Source organism: Peromyscus leucopus, chromosome 13, assembly GCF_004664715.2.
Source record: "Peromyscus leucopus breed LL Stock chromosome 13, UCI_PerLeu_2.1, whole genome shotgun sequence".
Lineage (NCBI taxonomy): Eukaryota > Metazoa > Chordata > Mammalia > Rodentia > Cricetidae > Peromyscus > Peromyscus leucopus.
The window spans coordinates 41,881,845-41,900,002 of record NC_051074.1 but is presented as its reverse complement, the minus strand read 5'-3'; the positions used below and the strand labels follow the sequence as shown (position 1 = coordinate 41,900,002).

At 35.0% G+C, this 18,158-nt stretch overlaps 2 protein-coding genes across 3 annotated transcripts in view; both read left to right on the top strand.

The window, feature by feature from the left end:
* The window catches only part of Spag16 (sperm associated antigen 16), an 836,224-nt gene extending 822,868 nt beyond the window's left edge, over positions 1-13,356 (top strand). For both annotated transcript variants that reach the window (XM_037210300.1, XM_037210301.1), the window contains one exon: positions 12,991-13,356. In XM_037210300.1, coding sequence (XP_037066195.1) covers positions 12,991-13,166 — 176 coding nt within the window. In that variant the 3' untranslated portion in view covers positions 13,167-13,356. The remainder of the gene's footprint in view (positions 1-12,990) is intronic.
* Positions 13,357-13,788: 432 nt separating this feature from the next.
* Vwc2l (von Willebrand factor C domain containing 2 like) overlaps positions 13,789-18,158 on the top strand; it is a 157,727-nt gene continuing 153,357 nt past the window's right edge. Inside the window, exons 1-2 of the mRNA XM_028870036.2 lie at positions 13,789-14,644; positions 16,917-17,386. Coding sequence (XP_028725869.1) covers positions 16,997-17,386 — 390 coding nt within the window. The 5' untranslated portion in view covers positions 13,789-14,644; positions 16,917-16,996. The remainder of the gene's footprint in view (positions 14,645-16,916; positions 17,387-18,158) is intronic.

Genomic DNA, 18,158 nt, shown 5'->3' with positions numbered 1-18,158 from the left:
AAAAAATGTGCCATTCTGCACTCCTTCCAGTTGTCCATATCTTCATTTAGGGCCATCCTTGTAAGTGAGCAGTAATATCATATTGCCATCCATTTTGCATTTCCTCTATGATACATGACACACAACATGATCTCAAGAGTATTTATTGTGTACATACTGCGTTTAATGAAGTGCCTGCTAATGCACACAATCCATTTTAATCAGGTCGTTGGTTCTCTTACTCAACGTTAGAGTTCTTTGTGTTTTACAGATTACCTACCACATACGCCTTTTACAGATGTGGCTCTCTTTCTGTTCTCTATCTTGATGGCATCTTTTGCAGAGCAGAAGTTCTTAATTTTAATTAAGACTTCAGGATTGTTTTCTTTTAATATTTACTCATCATTCTGATGCAATAACCATGAATATCTGACTAGTCATAGTTCACTGATTCTTTTACATTTTCATATTGTGTTTTAAATCTCTGGAAAAAAATCCAAAGAATATATTTTTAAAGTCTCATACCAATTTTAGCAAATAATGTAGTTTTTTTCAAGATAATTTCACAAAGTCAGTGCAGTCTTATTGCATATATTTTGAATGGCCTAGTTTAGAAGTTTTTGCAATTCTTTTCCAGCCTACATTCTAGAAAACTACATTAAGATCTTTTGAAGGTGTGCAGATTTCCACTGAAATATAAACTATGCCAACCATGATAGACTAGCCCTTAAAGAGAGCTTTCTTGAGTTTTTGCCTAGATGTACAAGGATTATTAGGATAGTTGCAGAGCTATAACTATGCTGTATGTTTCTAATTTCAGAGATAATGACTTTTTTCATTGAATTTAATAAAGAAAAGTCTATGTAACTTGCTAGGATCGTGTTTTTCTGGCCCTGGTATATAAGTGCACACTTGTGTTAATAATCATCCATATGTAGGTAATGCATAAAGGGCTAAGTTTATGGAATATTTTCCTTATTTACCCTTAGGTTGCTGCTAACCTGATGTTCAAGCTCTTTTTGTTCCTCTGTTATTTAAATCCCCCTTTTTTTGCATTCTGACACCCCATAATTTATTAAGACACCCCAAACATTGTTCATCTAGTGAAACAATTATGCTGATTCCTTGACAGTCTCCATGCAGTTTATTTGCATGGCAGTCTTCTAGGAGAGAAGAGGCTGGATAAAACAGATCACAAAGAAAAGATAATGTCAGGCAAGTCATTATTTTAATGACCCAAACCACTGCCATTTATTTTTCTAATAGAAAAATTGCCTTTGAATAGTACATCTGGAATGATTATCTTAAGTTAATTTGATTAACTTCAATTGTTAAGTCTTCCTAAAATTGCAGCACTTTTTCTTTATTTTGACAGTTTTGTATGTGGTAGACACTTAACCACACCCTCCTACCTGTCAGCTATCATAATTGACCAAAGATAAACATATGACTGAATATTTACCAATATGAAACTGCTTAGAAATAGAGGTAGTCTTTCATGGGCTTTGAAGTTGGGAAGCTACTAATCTGTCTTGCTGGGACTGACACATAGAAAAAGCCTGACTAAAATTTAGTTCAACCTAGATAACAGAACTGAGAGACTAAGTCAGTGGGCACACTTATCATGGTATTCTAACCACTGATGCTCAGTTAACACTTATGAAACCATTTGCTTCTTTGCTGTGTTGGGTAGATTGTCTTTCATTTGCATCTCAAAAAGTCCTAATATTTCCTCTATTCAAACAAGTTAGACTCCTTTCTTTATGAGTGGCAGCGTTAACTTTGTCAAGGTTCCACCTCATGTGCAAACCTGAGTCCTGTCTGCCTCATTACTTAACCCCAAGTACTCAAAAGTGTCTCCATTCTAACATTGTCCATGGACTTTTAGCAAAAGCTCCTTGACCCATGTAGTGTGGGAGTGAGAATGAGAGTGTGTAGAGGAGAAACACCGAATGAAAACAAAGTAGCCAAATGTTTCTTTAAAGTTTGTATGAAGTACATAACCAGACTATTACCCTACAATGCCAGAAAGTTAATTTGGATTTCCAAAGAGATAGATTCACAGAACTAGGAATAGAGATATAGTTATTTCTTACATCATGTAGCAGTCAAATTAGTTCAACTTTCTGTCATAACTACTTTCAATTCCCTTCAGTCTATGGGAAAGAGAAGACACTAGCTCTATAATCTTGACAACATTGCATAACATCCCTATGATTCAGTACCTTTGTTGGTGATGTAAAAACAATGCTTTGATCAGCTATGACTATGGGATAACACATAATACAAAAATGTCCTCATCTCCTTTCTGTGGCTATGGTAAAATGCCCTGACATAAAGCAAATTGGTAAGAAAGGGTTTCTTTTACTTCACAATTCTGGGTTACAGTCTGTCATACTAGAGATGCCCAGTTGGCAGGAACGTGAAGCAGCTAGTCACATCACGTCAATACTCAAAAGTGAGAAGAAAAAAAATAAAAACACCCTTGCCTTAGTCTCAGCTTAGTTTCTCTACTCTTATAACCCAAACCTAGGAAATTAGTGTCAGCCACACTTAGACTGGGTCTTCCCACATCTACTAACATGATCAAGGAATTCCCCCACAGGCCAACCTGATCTAGAAAATTCTCAGGGAGACTCTCATCCCGTGTAATTTCACATGTGTCAAGTTAAAAATAAAAATTAGCAGACTATAAAATATTCAGGAAAACATAGATAATAAGTGAAAGCTAGTAGCTTCATCTTTTTTTTTCTAAGCACTTCAAACCATTTTGAAAGTAAATGTCCATTAAATACCAAGGCTATGGGTCTTTCTCAGGTAAGAAACTGTGGAAGATTTGAAATTCGAGGCTGACCTTTCAGAAGGTTGAACTCTCTGCATTAAATTTAACATTTCTTTTAAATCAATAAATTATACTCTATTTGAACTAAATAATTGGGCCACTCCTAATTCATATAGAAGTGTTATGTTTGATTTCCCACCTGGGAAACTCAGGTTAACTGTATTTTGTCATGTGTTTCCTTTTTCCAATCTATTATAAATGTGGTGATATTTATGTTTATGTAACTCCTTTCACCCCTTTCCATTGTTGCTCTCAATGGAAAAGGATAAAGTTCTAAAATTAAGGATGTAGTTATTAACAATTAACCACCCTCAACATTAAGTAGCAGAAGTCGACAGTGTCTTTTTTTCCACAGACAAACCACCATATTCATAATAGGGGATTCATTTATGGCAAAGTTAGTTCTCACACCAGTTTGAACATTCTCAAAATATTAGAACTTTGACTTTTGGAGTCTTAAAATGTAGTAATTGTTAGAGTCTAAATAATTAAAAACCAAGACTATTAAAAGTAATTTTATTGCTTCATACAATAAAATTAATTAAACTTTTAATTAAAAGGCTGGTATCAATAGAGCCCGTTGGATTCCTTCCCTACTCAGGAACAATGGGGAAGAACTCATCACAGTTTGCTCAGAGCTGTGCTTTGTCCCAGCTTATCTGACTCTCAGAAGTGAACCAAAACTCAAGCTCCCTCTGACATCAGCAAACACCTTTCTCCAGTGTTTGCAAGGCTCCAGGTGCACGGGGTTCCTAAATAAAAATTATTGCAACACTGATCAGCTGCATAGGCGAAGACCATGTTAGGAAAGAGGTCTACACGGATTTCTCAATGAGAGCAGGTGGCTGTTGATAGTCTAAATAGATTCAATAATTAGTTAAACATTTTTAGGACTTTCGATGCTTCTCACAAGGGATTTCAGTAATGTTCAAAAGACAACTCATGGAAGGAAGCACCTGTTCAGGAATTTCTTTATTCATGTTCTCCTAACAGGGGGAACATATTTTGAAAACAACACAGTATAGGAAATGTTACCTTTTTAAAAAAATTTACCTGTTACATTTTACAAATTTTGAGAATATCAGTGAATTGTCCTAAGATAGATACAGATTTTGTATGAAAGACAAAAATTAGTTTATCTATTTACTTAGTTACTTCTTGTGAAAAACATATAAAACCTACACAAGGGACTAACATTTGGCTACTTAATAAGTAGATTTTCATACCAAAGTTAAGTGTTAATGTGTTGTATCTTCAATACACCATCTGGTTGTATAATTTAAATACATTATGTGTTCTAAAAAAGGCAAACATCTCCTTTGGTCTGAAATCCCACAGTACGATAATGAGACTCACTTGCCCTAACGACTGTCATTTTATAACATGAGCCACCAAGAGAAATTTAAAATCCATTGTTTACATTTTCACACATGTTTATTTCACAACATCCAATGGTCTCCATTCATGCAGTATTCCATAAAAAAACAAAAGTTAGACCTCCTCAGCAAGAATACGTACAGCACAAAAAAAAGCTGTGAAAGTTAATAATTTGTTGCTATCACTTAGCCAAGTTAATTTTTAATATTTTATAGAAGTATTATACTGATCGGCCACAGGATGAAAAATAAACTAAATTGCATTTCATATCTCCTTCAATGGTGTTTTTGAAATTCTGAGTAATGACCTAGGTTGAGCCATTAATGCAAATCCTCAAAACTTAAGTAGTTTCTTGATACTTTCCATTTTGAGGCATCTTTTAAAGAAACAACAGATGCCTCTCCACATGCATTCAAAAAAATCAATATAATTAATCAATAACACTCTCCACAGGTAATAAATGCTGAGAAGCATTTCTGCCTATCTCTATTGATCGAGAGAATTGCTTCAAATTGGTTCTGATGTGTATAAAAATCATTTCCTTATTGATCAAAGCCTGTCTTCCCCTTTCTGATATGTTATTTCATATCAGGCACACAATTGTTTTAGTTTCCATTCTCGTACTTGTGATAAATAAATTTCCTGTGATCTGTGTGTGAGATTAATTTGAATGAAATAAAAAACGAGAGTTTTTGTGTCTTTGGGAGAAACATACTGCTCAAAGTTCAACCAAAGCATGAGTAATCATAAGAAATTATTGTAGCTGTCCTAATGAGAAATGGAATGATGGATTTCATTCATATTTTCATTATTCATGATAAGTTTAAAAGTTTTGAATCAGCTTCTGTAACATTACATTATCTGGTACAATTCTTATAACAGGATTCTGTTCCTGCAACTACATGCTTCTAATCTAGAAAGACACCTCTAGTGATGAAATAATAAAAATGCATAGTTTTAATCAAAGTTTGATTTGTGATATTCCTATCCAACTATATTTCAATAACATGTACAAACTATTAAACAGCTGTGTAACTTCTTTGCTAATAATGTGTAAATATATATAGATGCCAAGTAGTAAGAAACATGTCTTCAAAATTAATTTTCTGAGCCAAGCTATTTGATGTTTCAATAGATAGAGAATTTAATAAGCCTCGTTAGAAAGGGTCCTTGTAATAGTTGCCCTAACAGTACCTGATAACTGGTAGCTCACAGGAGGAAATTTTATTGATCAATTAAAGAGTACTCCAATGTAGATTAGCCCCTAATGGACACATTACCTACTATTGTGAGTTATTCTTCCAGCAACAACAAAAATATCAAAGATCTCTATCAATGTGATTTAGGAAATTTTATAACTAACATCACCTACTTTTCTTCTCTTGGTGGTTCATTACAAAAAGACATGGGTACACTGCCATGGGAAATATTAGTAATCAAACACATTTAAAACATGGCTTGTTTAAAATATTTTCTTCATGCCAGTGGCTTTTGCTTTGAATCCATGGAACATGAATTGTCATATTCACATCTGAGGTCCAGTTTACTTTGTTAGTGTAGCAAATAAGTTTATCTTAATACTGAAGAGATGTTTCATGTAAAAACAAACCAAGTTGAAATCATTCAACAAAACCAGAATGTCTGCTCTTCTTGGAAACAATTGGCATAAAAACATAAGTAGAATACCTTCACTATATGAAAAAAAAGCTACTCACCACCCTCATTATTTGGGAAAAGTGGAGGGGATGCTTGCTGCAGGTAGATGCATCAGTCTGTGGATGCATTCTTATCTGTTTTATCTAGAGCAAAGACAAATTGTTAATTCTTGTATACCACGTGAATATTGAATACTTAGCCAAAGATGTGGAAATGGCTTTCCTGATCACCAAAGGACTGTTGATTCCTGAGAACATTGGATGCTCTTCAAGCTTTCAAAGAACAAAGACAACTCTCTGAGTTACCATTGCTTATTCCCTGCAAGCTAGTTGTACAATCAGATCCTTGGAGTTCATAAATGCTATTAAAGTATTTTAAAACATTTCTTATAGTCAACTTGAAATATATTTTAAAGTATTTCCTAGGAGCACACATAGGTCCAGCTGGAAATTGGGGTTGCATGCACAAAGATGTTTACTCTGAGTCATGATGAAATTTAGTAAGGGAAGCTTAATCACAGTGGGGAAATGACATTGAGCCAATCAATAAAAATTCATCCAGAGGTATTAAAGCATGACGCAGAGGATAAGAGCAGGAACCTTGGAGTCACTGGATCCCAAATCCAGATTCCACTAGTCATATGCTGTATGGCCTTGGAGAAGTTGCTTTAATCTCTCTAAATCTCATTTTCTTCTTCCATAAAGCAAGATATGTCCCAACACTGTCTAACAGAAAGATATTGTAAACATTATAGTGGTCATATATTCCAAAAGGCAAAAATAACAATTGTTTTAGTGTATTGCACATATTGCAAATATAAATCAAAGTCTATCTTCTTAAATATCACATATTTGAAGAGACATTATTTTAATATATAATTAACATAAAGTAATTCATAAAGTATATGACATAATTTGTTCATGGTAAATCTATGAAATCTGGTGAGCATTTTGAAAACATAATGAACCCCTGTTCTGCTAGCTGAATTTTAAATGATCAAAAGCCATCTTGACTTTACAATTCATATAACAGGTATATTTCTACCACATAGAGTTGTTGTGATAGTAAAGTGAGATAATACATTTAAAGAACTTAGGACAGTGCTTGGAAAACAATAAGCCCTAAAACTAGTAGTTGTGACAGCTTTAATTATCACCCACTGAGAGTATTGATCACAACACTCTCATTGTTAAGTTGGGGAAATACACAGGCATTTGGCATTGCACTGGTCCCTGAGTAAATACAAAGCTAAAGATGTAGAACACATACATGGCTGACCATATCTTTTGAGATCTTGTTACCATGTGAAAAGTAGGAATAAAATGATACACGTATTTCCATGAGGAGGGACTTCTAAGGATGTGTGTACCATTTGAATGAAGAAAATAATTTGAACTGCAATTTAGTGGATGGCTCAACTTTTGTCAGGAAGATGTAGCAAGGGACCATGCAGACAGCTAAGGAAAATATTCCACAAGAGACATTAATAAAATAAAGAGTTCAAAGGTGGTAAGACTATACTTGAGTGTGCAATGTGGTTTTAAATTAACGATGGAGATATTAAAAAGCACACCAAGATGCTTGACATTCTCTATTGTCAAAATAGAAATAGTGAAAAGAGCACCAACTTGGAAGTCAAAGTTTAACAGATATATGTGATGGTGATTTCAGTTAAGAATATGGATATTTTAGTTTCAGAGATTTACAAAGTAGTAAAGTCCACACTGAATGAAGCAATTGAGGTTCACATGAACAGTAAATTTAAGAGCTTATTTACTTAGTGATTGTGTTACATTCAGAGAGAATCCCAAAAGAAGTATCACAGTTAACCTGAGTCTTAATTTGTAAGAGAAACCCTAATACCTCTAAATGAAGGTAGGGGTGTGTGTGTGTGTGTGTGTGTGAATTTTAGCTTGAGTTTCCCTGAATTTCGTTCCTCATTTGTTCTGAGGAAAGGCTATTTGTGCCATAAGGTTGACTGAAGAACATGGGATGTAAAGTACAGGTTTCTATTCTTTCTGTTACTTATTTTCCATAGGAATAAATGAAAAAGAGATGAAACCCTATGCTTTTTTGAAAATAATTATACCCAAATATATTTTTGGAAAAATATAGCAAGCTATAACTTCAGATAAGCATGTCTTAAGCACTAATTATATCACGTGATGACGCCACTCTAAAGGTTAGTTCCTCCTATCACTATTTCAAGAGAGTTTTGTTGAAAATGATGCCCACATGACTATGTTCATATATTTGACTTTTTGTGACAAATACGATTGAGACTGCTTTATTTAAGAGGTTATTAGTGGAATTTTTTTCTCCAAAAATTTGCTGGTGACAACAATATAAACAAGTTTTGTTGTTTAAATAATGTTATACATTTTCTTGAAACAAAATTTCAAGAAATACACAAATTTGTAAAGATCAGTTAGCTCATTTAGTAGCAGAGATTAGAATAAACTTAGGAACTTGCATATTCACCGTTAAAGCAAAATGGAATTATCCTCATTGATAAAATAAATGTTAACTATGGTTTTGGAGACACTCAAATGAAAGGTACTCATAATCCCTCACTGTTGATATACACTGGGTTATTTATATAAATACAGCCATTATAAAAATTAACATTTACCCAAATTATGTTTTCTTACTTGACAAAAAAAAAATTTGAGCAGCCAAATTTCCTGAATGTAACAAATAAAAGAAGTAAGTCGTATTTTATTCAATGGGTGTTTAAATATAGAATGTTTTATTATAAATTACTATATATGTTCATATATACATATCTATATATATATATCTAATGTGTTTCTGTAGGTTGTGAAAGTAGAAAGGGGACACGAGAGGGGCAGAAAAGGAACATATTACGGAATTGTGAAAAATGATGGTAGAACCCATGGGACGTTAAGGCAAGAAGAGCCCTTAGGCAAAGGAAAAGGAACAGACAGGCTAGAAAAGTAGAAATGATGGGGCAAGGAATTGGGGGCAAATAATAAGAATGAGGCAAAATGACGTATCTGTGAAAATGTCATGATGGAAACCATTACTTTGCATGCTAACTCAAAAACATGGTTAAAAAAAAAAAACACCTAACTCTGTGAATGTACCTTGGGTAATTTTATTTTTAAACAACATTGATAAACCAGATTATACATTTTTCAGTTATCATCTATATGCTATGTTATAGTCTATATGTACATTCATAATTTAAATAATTGACCTAAATTCACTATTTATTCAAGACACAAGACAATTAAAAGCGGAAATGAATAGAATTGGTGATCTGTTTTCATCTTTTCATGTTTATTTACCTTTTTAATTTTGAGATTATGATTTCAACATCTCTCTCTTCCCTTTCTTCCATTCAGACCCTTCTAGATATCCCTGCTTTCTCTCTTTCAAATTCATGGCCTCTTCTTTCATTAATTGTTATTGCATGCATACATGTATATACATATAGATATGCATATGATCATCCATTTTCCAGCATACACAATATAGATATTTTTAAGATCTGTTGACTTGTGTGGGGGTTTACATGTGTACCATGGAACACAAATGGAGGCCAGAAAACAACTTCAGTACTGTATTCTAGTGTTAGGATTTTATATAAAGGACATAGTCATTGTGTTTATATACCTAAAAGTATATATTTCTAGGAAAAATTTAAATATTTACCTACTTTCAATATGTTGTGAAGTAGAAAGGGAGCATGAGAAGTTTTTGCATGTAACTCTGCTAAAACATTGTGCAAAACTATCAGAATTTTTTTATTGTAAAAACTTTCAAAAATTAGTTAAATCTCTCCAAATATTACTAACTCTGATTTTACAGATTTGACCACAACAAAAATAGTGGTTTCAAGCTCAATCCTTCTATTTATGGGCTTTAGTTCTTCTCCTTTTCTCCTTCTTCTTCTCCTTCTCCTTCTCCTTCTCCTTCTCCCTCTCTCTCTCCCTCTCCCTCTCCCTCCTCCTCCCCCTCCCCCTTTCCCTTTCCTCTCCCCTCCCCCTTCCTCTCCTCCTCCTCCTCCCTTTTTTGTCTAATTAAAAAGGAAGGTTTTAACTTTAACATAGTAAAATTATCTAAAACAAAAACAGTTATTAAGTAAGAATTACAGTTACAATATCCAGTCCATTTATGTTTGGCAAATTTAGAGAAAGTACTCAATTGTATATCCTATCTTGGTGAGTCTAAAGTTTTGTACTTAATTCACTTTCTATCCTAACTAAGGAAACCGTTAACTCTAATTATTTAGTCTTTACCTCCAACAAAAACCCCAGAATGTAGCTAAGAGTTTTTCTGTGTCCCACCTTGCCTGTGGTCAGGATAAATTTCTTTCATCCATTGGTCCTGCAGCCACTCAGACCCAAGTAAACACACAGAGGCTTATATCATTTACAAACTGTATGGCCATTAGCTCAAGCTTATTACTGACTAGCTCTTTCACTGAAATTAACCCATAATTCTTATTTAGCCATGTGACTTGGTATCTTTTCTCAGTTCTGCCTTCACATCTTGCTTCCTCTGTGTCTGGCTGGCGACTCCAGACCCAGCCTTCCTCTTCCCAGAATTCTCCTTGTCTTCTTATCCTGCCTATACTTCCTGCCTGGCTACTGGCCAATCAGCATTTTATTTATCAACCAGAGCAACACATATTCACAGCATACAGAGTGACATTACCCATCACCAGAAGGGTGAAATGTTACCTAACAACAGGGACATCTGGCTGCCTGGACAATCACCCTGGGTTCTGTAACAGTGGGAACACAGAATTTTGAAGGACTGTCTTACCTTGTCTTGTCAAAGTTTTACAGGTGCTTTCTTTTGCATTCTGCTGGTCTAGTTTAGACCATATACTTTCAAAAATTGAGGCAGAGGCAGGTTCTTTGCCCAAATGGCTAGCTTTTGCCATAAAGAAAGCAAACCCTATATGGAGTTTCTTTGATGCCCAGCATCTTCTTTTGAAGTAAATGGGTGTTGTCAGGAGCAGACACATCTCACTGTCATGAAATGCCTTAGGTTATTAAACATATTAAATGCCATATTCTGTAGGTCTTTGAAGTGTTTGAAGGCCATTTATCTATCTAAATATTTCTGTTATGACCTTGAAAATATACCTAGCATGACTATAAGTTTGACTATTAAAGATTACTATTAACCTGTATTTCTTAATTATACATTATATTTTTAAATGAGCTGCATAAACACAATACTCTAAACAAGAGTAAAAATATATACACAGTATAACAGGGCTTTGGTTTTATTTTTTTATTTTTTTTAATGGCTCCAAATGTTTTTAAAATCCAGTACTCCTTCATGGCTATTGAATAAAAACTACAAGAAAAAAATCTTTTGTTTGAGTTTCAGGAATGTCACAAACAGCAGTTGCCTCCAGAGTGAGGCTGGAAGGGAAGTCCATGTATAATGCCTCTGTCAGCAAAGACTTCAGGAGAAGAGGGTTTATAATAAATATTCACATCTGCTGCTTTGGACACTCTAATCCATCCTAAGGGTGTTTGCTGTGTCAGGTTTTGTTCTAGATGAAGAAGCCCAGTAGTTTTAAGGGTTTGCAAATAGGCCATATTTATCATGCTTAACTTTCCTCTTAAAATTCCTCTGTGTTTCAGTGGCAGCTATGACTATTTGAGGATGATATGTGATCAAATACTTCTCCATGCTTCTCATGGTGATAGCACTGTTGAATTCTTACTCCAAAATGGACAAATGCCCTTTCAGGATGTGTCAGCCACCTAACTTTGATTTAGAGGCATGACTGATACAGTGCCATCTAGATGTGGAAACATGACGCTGACAAGTCTGGGCTGTAGCTTTGAAGTGTTTGTGTCTGAATTTTATCTTCTTCTATACATGAGAAATAACTTCTTTGTCTTCCCAATTCCTTTTTCTGTTTGATGGAATTACTGATGTTTCTTCTATCATTAGGTCCTTCTAAAACTTGCACAGAATGATTCACATCAAGTACTTGGTGTGGTATTAGCATGTTGAAAGAGTTTACTAAGTTTTAAACACTGTTGTTGGGATGATAATATGCCTTCTAAGTATGATTAAATAACCCAATGTTTAACACTTATGTCCTAAGTTCAGGTGAGCATATTCTATTAACTTTACTTGCCTCCAAATGCCCAGTTTTCCTACTGGGATTTATCAATAAAATTATTAATTAAAATTAAGTTATTTTAATTCTTTGTTACTCACTTAAAATATCATAAAATTATGAAGATTTTCCACATTAGATTTGAATTACCTTATATATTTTAATTTGCAAAAACTTTGAAATTTAAGTTAAATGAAACATTTCATTTTGAGGTAGAGATATTAATTTTTTATTTTGATTCCAAAGAAAATGTATTGAACTCATAAATATCACTACTGCTATAGTTTCATACAATGCTATAAGAGAATTATAATAAACATATTTAAAGCAGTTAAATACATTTAAAATTTTCTAGAATAAATACTTAAAGATGTATATATAAAATTCATGTGTTCTATTCTATTTCACATTTAGGTAACTATTCCTTTAAAATTTTTTTTTTTTTTTTTGGTTTTTCAAGACAGGGTTTCTCTGTGTAGCTTTGCGCCTTTCCTGGATCTCGCTCTGTAGACCAGGCTGGCCTCGAACTCACAAAGATCCGCCTGGCTCTGCCTCCCGAGTGCTGGGATTAAAGGCGTGCGCCACCATCGCCCGGCTAAAATGTGTAGCCCAGGCTGGCCAGGAACTCGTGATCCTCCTGCCTCCGCCTCCTTCAGCAAATCCTACCGGCGTGCGCCACCACCACCGGCTAAAATATTTTAATACATTCATTTGAAAAATAAAGTTGCCCTCTTCAGTGACACTCAATCTCATCTCAAAATGATCTGTCAATCACAAATTTAAGAAGAGTGATGGGGCATATAATGACCTCTGAATGTTAAGCAAATAGAGCTACAGGCTTTTATTCTAAATGTATCTTAATTATGTCTCTTTTTTTTATAGATAGAACTTAGTTTATATTTAATGAAAGCCTAACATAAAAATGAGTCTGTTGAATCACAGTCAAAACAAGATAAAATGTTGTATCATTTACATAGTGTGACTGCTTGAGCTAAATCTCTGTTTCTCTGTTTTTCAGGTCGAGTTTTAGCTCAGGCGAGTGCCAACGGGGTAGTCCATTTGCTGGATCTTAAATCTGGACAGATTCACAAACTGGTGGGCCATGAGACTGAGGTGCACACGGTGCTGTTTTCCCACAATGGGGAGAATCTGTATTCTGGAGGTTCTGACGGCACTGTTCGATTGTGGCTCTGATCAGCAACAGCACACCCTGCTGCATAGGGCATTCTCTCTAAGGTTTAAAAATGTTTCACATAGTCTGCTCCCAAGCCAGTAAGTACCTGGTTAAAACAACCAACATATAACATATTTGTCTTAAAACAAGCTTTGTGGGAGTATTATATGGTCCAAACTGTTACAAATAAAAATTATAACTTTTTACTCATTTATTTGTCTGGGTTTTTTTCCTTCATTCTCTCTTTCTTTTTCTCATTTGGTTATGAATTCAGAGACAGGGCATCTTTGCTAGGGGTTTGGAAGAAACAGCTTTACAATGACGCCTAATGACAGAGTAGATGAATTACAAGACATTGATTTTTAACGTTAGAGAACAAACTGCAGGAAAACACGGCTACTTTTTTTTTTTTTTTAAATTAAACCCGAGCTGCAGAAGACCCAAAGTTGAATTATGTATAGCACAAGGAAAATCTTTCTATAACCAGAGGGTCAGATAGAGTCAACAAGCATCCACAGATTCTTTGACAATGAGTATGCTTTATCTATTAGTAATAGCCAAGGACTGCAGATGGCTTAAATCTAAATTCAGGTCCCCGGAACTTTCATCTCTGCTGCCCATCCAAGAATGCATTAGGCGAAATTACGTCTTTCTAATTTTTTTTATTGTGATTTAAATGCAAATAAGTGTCTCACACGCAGAATCCCCCCTCCCGCCCCCCATGCTCGCACCCGCTGTATCCAGTGACTGCTTAGACAACACTCCAGCCTGGTCCGCGGAAGCAGCTGGAGGTTTCGACCAAGCTGGGCTCAGAAGCCAGTTGTTGGCGCTGTCCGTGGTGCTGAGGAATTCCCGGCTGCCGGCAGGATGAGCTCCGAATCAGCAGTCTGCAAACTGCTCCCAGCGATGGCAAACCCCAGCTAAAGTTGCGCCTTTGCTTCACGTCCACAGTTAGAATCTTCTGGTGTGTGAGGAGGGATTCAGTCAACACACTGTGGACGATGCTGACGGTTCTGCCGGTGGAGTGGACTCTAAGCTTCAGTGTGCCGTTTCTGTTTGTGATCCTCAGAGCCTAGCCAAGTCACCTCTACTGCCGTAGCAAACACTGTGTAAGTGAACCCATGTGTGGAGGAGGCGTAATCAGCCAGGAAATTTCATAGAAGGATCTAAGAAAATGCTAAAAATAAGTTCAATATGATTCTGCTACCAGGGTCCGGATTTCCACAGGACCAGCGTTGCTTCTTGCTTTGAATTCTGAAGACAGGTCCAAAGCATATTTCTTATGTGTGTCTGCTGTGTTTCTCTCTGGAAGGGTGGGAGACTGCTTCTTGGCTGTGTTTTGAAATGGGAGGTAGAGAGGATGGATTACCTTTAATTCACGACTGAAAATGCATTCTTTGGGTGACTAAAGAGGACCGGCTTTCCAAAGACATACCTGACCTTTAAGTTCAGATTGGTCTGTGACCCACCGCACTACCATTAACCTCAGAGTGACTAGGTAAGTGAATCTTATGACATGAGTTGTATTTGCTTTCTCAAAGAAATAGATGCAGTCATTTTAAATCATATGTAGCAGTACAGGGAGGGGGAAAGTTTACCTAGGAAGTGATCCTCAGTTTAGCAGTGTTGCATTCTGATTTAAAATCTTCAGATAATGGTGGTGTTTGATTTCTATAGCCTCTCTCTTTTTAAACAGTATTTTAAATAGTACTAAAGCATATTTATTACAATGAAGGCTCTTTTAAAAAAACAGCTTGAGAACTTTGTTTCCTTTAAAAGATATGTCTTTTTCATAATAAAAGCATGCTTAATATTAATATGAAGCAGGCACCCCACCCCTATTTTTATCTTTAAGTTTACATTGATTATAACCTTGCACATTAATGCCTACCTGTGGCTTACAAAATGATCATTTTCTGCCTGGGTCATTTTAATGCAGAATCCTGTGTGTATTTCTCATGGCTTTTCTTGCATGGATTGAGAGACACTGCTGGATACTGTGGGGAGGCACGATAGCTTCCTTGTCTTGCAAGATAAACTTTCTACATCTGTGAGAGGCGCATAAATGTATGCTTTAATTAGTAAAACATATTTATGCCTTTCCAGAAGCTTCTACTATGTTTATGGCCCCTGTAGTAATTTAGACAAAAAGAAATGCTTTGTCAAAGGGAGCTTCCAGCTTCTCAAGTAGAATTATAGGTTTGCATTTTCTTGTTCTGTCATGACTCATTATTTTTGACATATTTTAAGAGAAATCCATCTCCTTTATCATTACCCAAAAGGAATTCACCCTAAAGGAATTCTAATATCAGAGAATATTGAAAGAATACTAATATCAACCTTCTCTGAAAAGAGAATGTGAATACATTGCCTTCCATTTTATTACTAGAATTTGCATATCTAACTTTAAATGCAAATATATTCTAAGAGTTTACGAAGTTTCCTAACATCATCTTCATCATATTTTAAATGATCAGAATTATATGCTAGCCTGAAAAGAAATAGTTTATCACTGTTTTTTAGTATAGTTTGGAAATAAAACAATGAATGAAACTTAGATATCTTAAAATGCCCTACAACAATCTTAGTGATATTGGTATGAAGCCAATAGCATTTAAATAGATAAATGAAATATTTTAGAATAATTTTTCTTCTCTATTACTCCACAAAATTATAGTTTCCCCAGAAGCTTTGCATAAGTTAGCTACTCTAAATATTCAAAGGAGATCTCAGTACAACACTTAATACCAAATACTAATACCCTGGAGTCTATAACAGTTATTGCTACTCAGTTAATAAGGTATGTAGTCTGCAAATATCAATGCTTCATTGTTATTTCAAGAAACTTTCACAGAAAGTTTTTTTCTGGCATCTTTTCCCAAATACCTAAATGCAAATATTTTGGTCATTTCCAATGAGTTATATTTTCAATAAAATGTGAATGGTATTCATATTATATGGAAGGAATCAACTTGAAATAACATCACATGACCATTAGATCTTAGCTGCTATAAAAATTTATAGATATATCTTTCCTGCCCACTAGGAGCTTATCTCCCACATAAAAATAAAGATGTGGACAATAATATAAATGGCTTTGCTTTTAACAAGTCCATTTCCATAAATTAAATTTTCTTGTAGCATTTATTTTATATATATGTAGTCTCTTATTCACCATGATACTTTATGCCATTTTTCACATTCAGTGTGTTCCAAAATCCAGATTATGGGCGTGAGAAAAAACCCTTTATACTGTATCCATCTCATTTAAATTTGCATCCAACTGTTTTATATTTTTAAATTCCCTTGCTTTTAGAATGTAATGCTTCACCTTAATCTCATTTTTATTCAGATTATTATAAAAACTACATTCTATTACTGACTCATCCAATTCAAAGAAAAGTATGGATGTGGTTTCAAATATCCTTGAACTATGTATCAATAACCACTTGCAATCGCTTTTTAAGCTTCAACAAAACCGCTTCTAACAATGTACAAAGAGCCAAACCATTGAAATTCAAAGGAAAATTACAAGCTGAGGCCCCTAAGTAAAATAACTCCATCAATGACCTTTATTAAAACACACATTACCAAAGTTCACAGTTCAAACTTTGGAAAAAAGTAGAGACAGTTAGTTGAATGAACATTGTTTATTTGAAGTCTCAGTGTCTTCTAAATTGAAGCCATACAAACAATTTAAGAGCATGGGCTTAAATGCATCTTTATTCTCTTTATATATGTCAAATTATCTTTTAAATATTTATTTTCAGCCCACCCCTCTTGCATTCCCATGGAAGGAGCTGAGTATATTTAATATTAGGAGAACATCCAGAAGTCTGTGAGGAGGGGGATGGCTCTTCCTATTCATGAAGCTTGCATACTTCTATTGGTCATCCCTGGATTGGTCACCTCTGCCGCCATCAGTCACGAAGACTATCCTGCTGATGAAGGTGACCAGGCTTCCAGTAATGACAATCTGATCTTTGATGACTATCGAGGGAAAGGGTGTGTGGATGACAGCGGCTTTGTATACAAGTTGGGAGAACGGTTTTTCCCAGGGCATTCCAACTGTCCGTGTGTCTGTGCTCTAGATGGACCTGTTTGTGACCAGCCAGAATGCCCTAAAATTCATCCGAAATGTACAAAAGTGGAACACAATGGATGCTGTCCCGAATGTAAAGAAGTGAAAAACTTTTGTGAATATCATGGAAAAAATTACAAAATCTTGGAGGAATTTAAGGTATGAGCTACCCTCCATATTTATTGAATTCTAATTTTTACTGCATTGAAAGCAAAGCTGGAAAACATGCAATAACATGACTCTAGATAGCAGCAGTAGCATCATGGTTGGCAGAGGACCAGGTAATTCATCACTCGGTATCTCATAGTAATCTCTCTAATCAGGTGTCTTCAGTTCATGTCTAATATCTTTTCATTTTTAACCCTTGAAACATTCCTTCTGTGTTTTTACAAAATATGTTCTTGGAGGGAAATTGCCTGGATGATGTGCCTGTTCAATTAATTTTCATATTCTATTAGGTTTCTGGCTTCTTAGTCTGTATTCAGAGCCATTTACCAATGGCCTGGACAAGTTGGTTCACTGTGTAGAAATGCATATGCTGTAGAGAATCACTCAGAGCTGTGATCCCTACACTAAGAAAATGCATTGGGCCTACTTGTTATAGAGCATGACTCTGCTCTGGCTCAGCTCTCTGCTCCTCAAGACTTCCTAGAGAACTGAATTTTTATCATAACTTTTAAAAAGAGAAATTAACTTTTCAATGACATAATAGTTTCCCTTTCATCTTTGTGTCTCATTTTAACAACATGGAGTTTGTTCTTATGGATTCTTGAGTTCTCTTTTCTCTGATAGCTAATTTTAATTAGAATATCCTACAAGTCACATATGAGTACTAGGAGCATGAATTAATACATCAAGAATATCCTAGTTAATTGTAGAGACAGTTTGTGTGTTGGACTGTCTTTCATGCAGAAAGCTTAATATTAAAGGT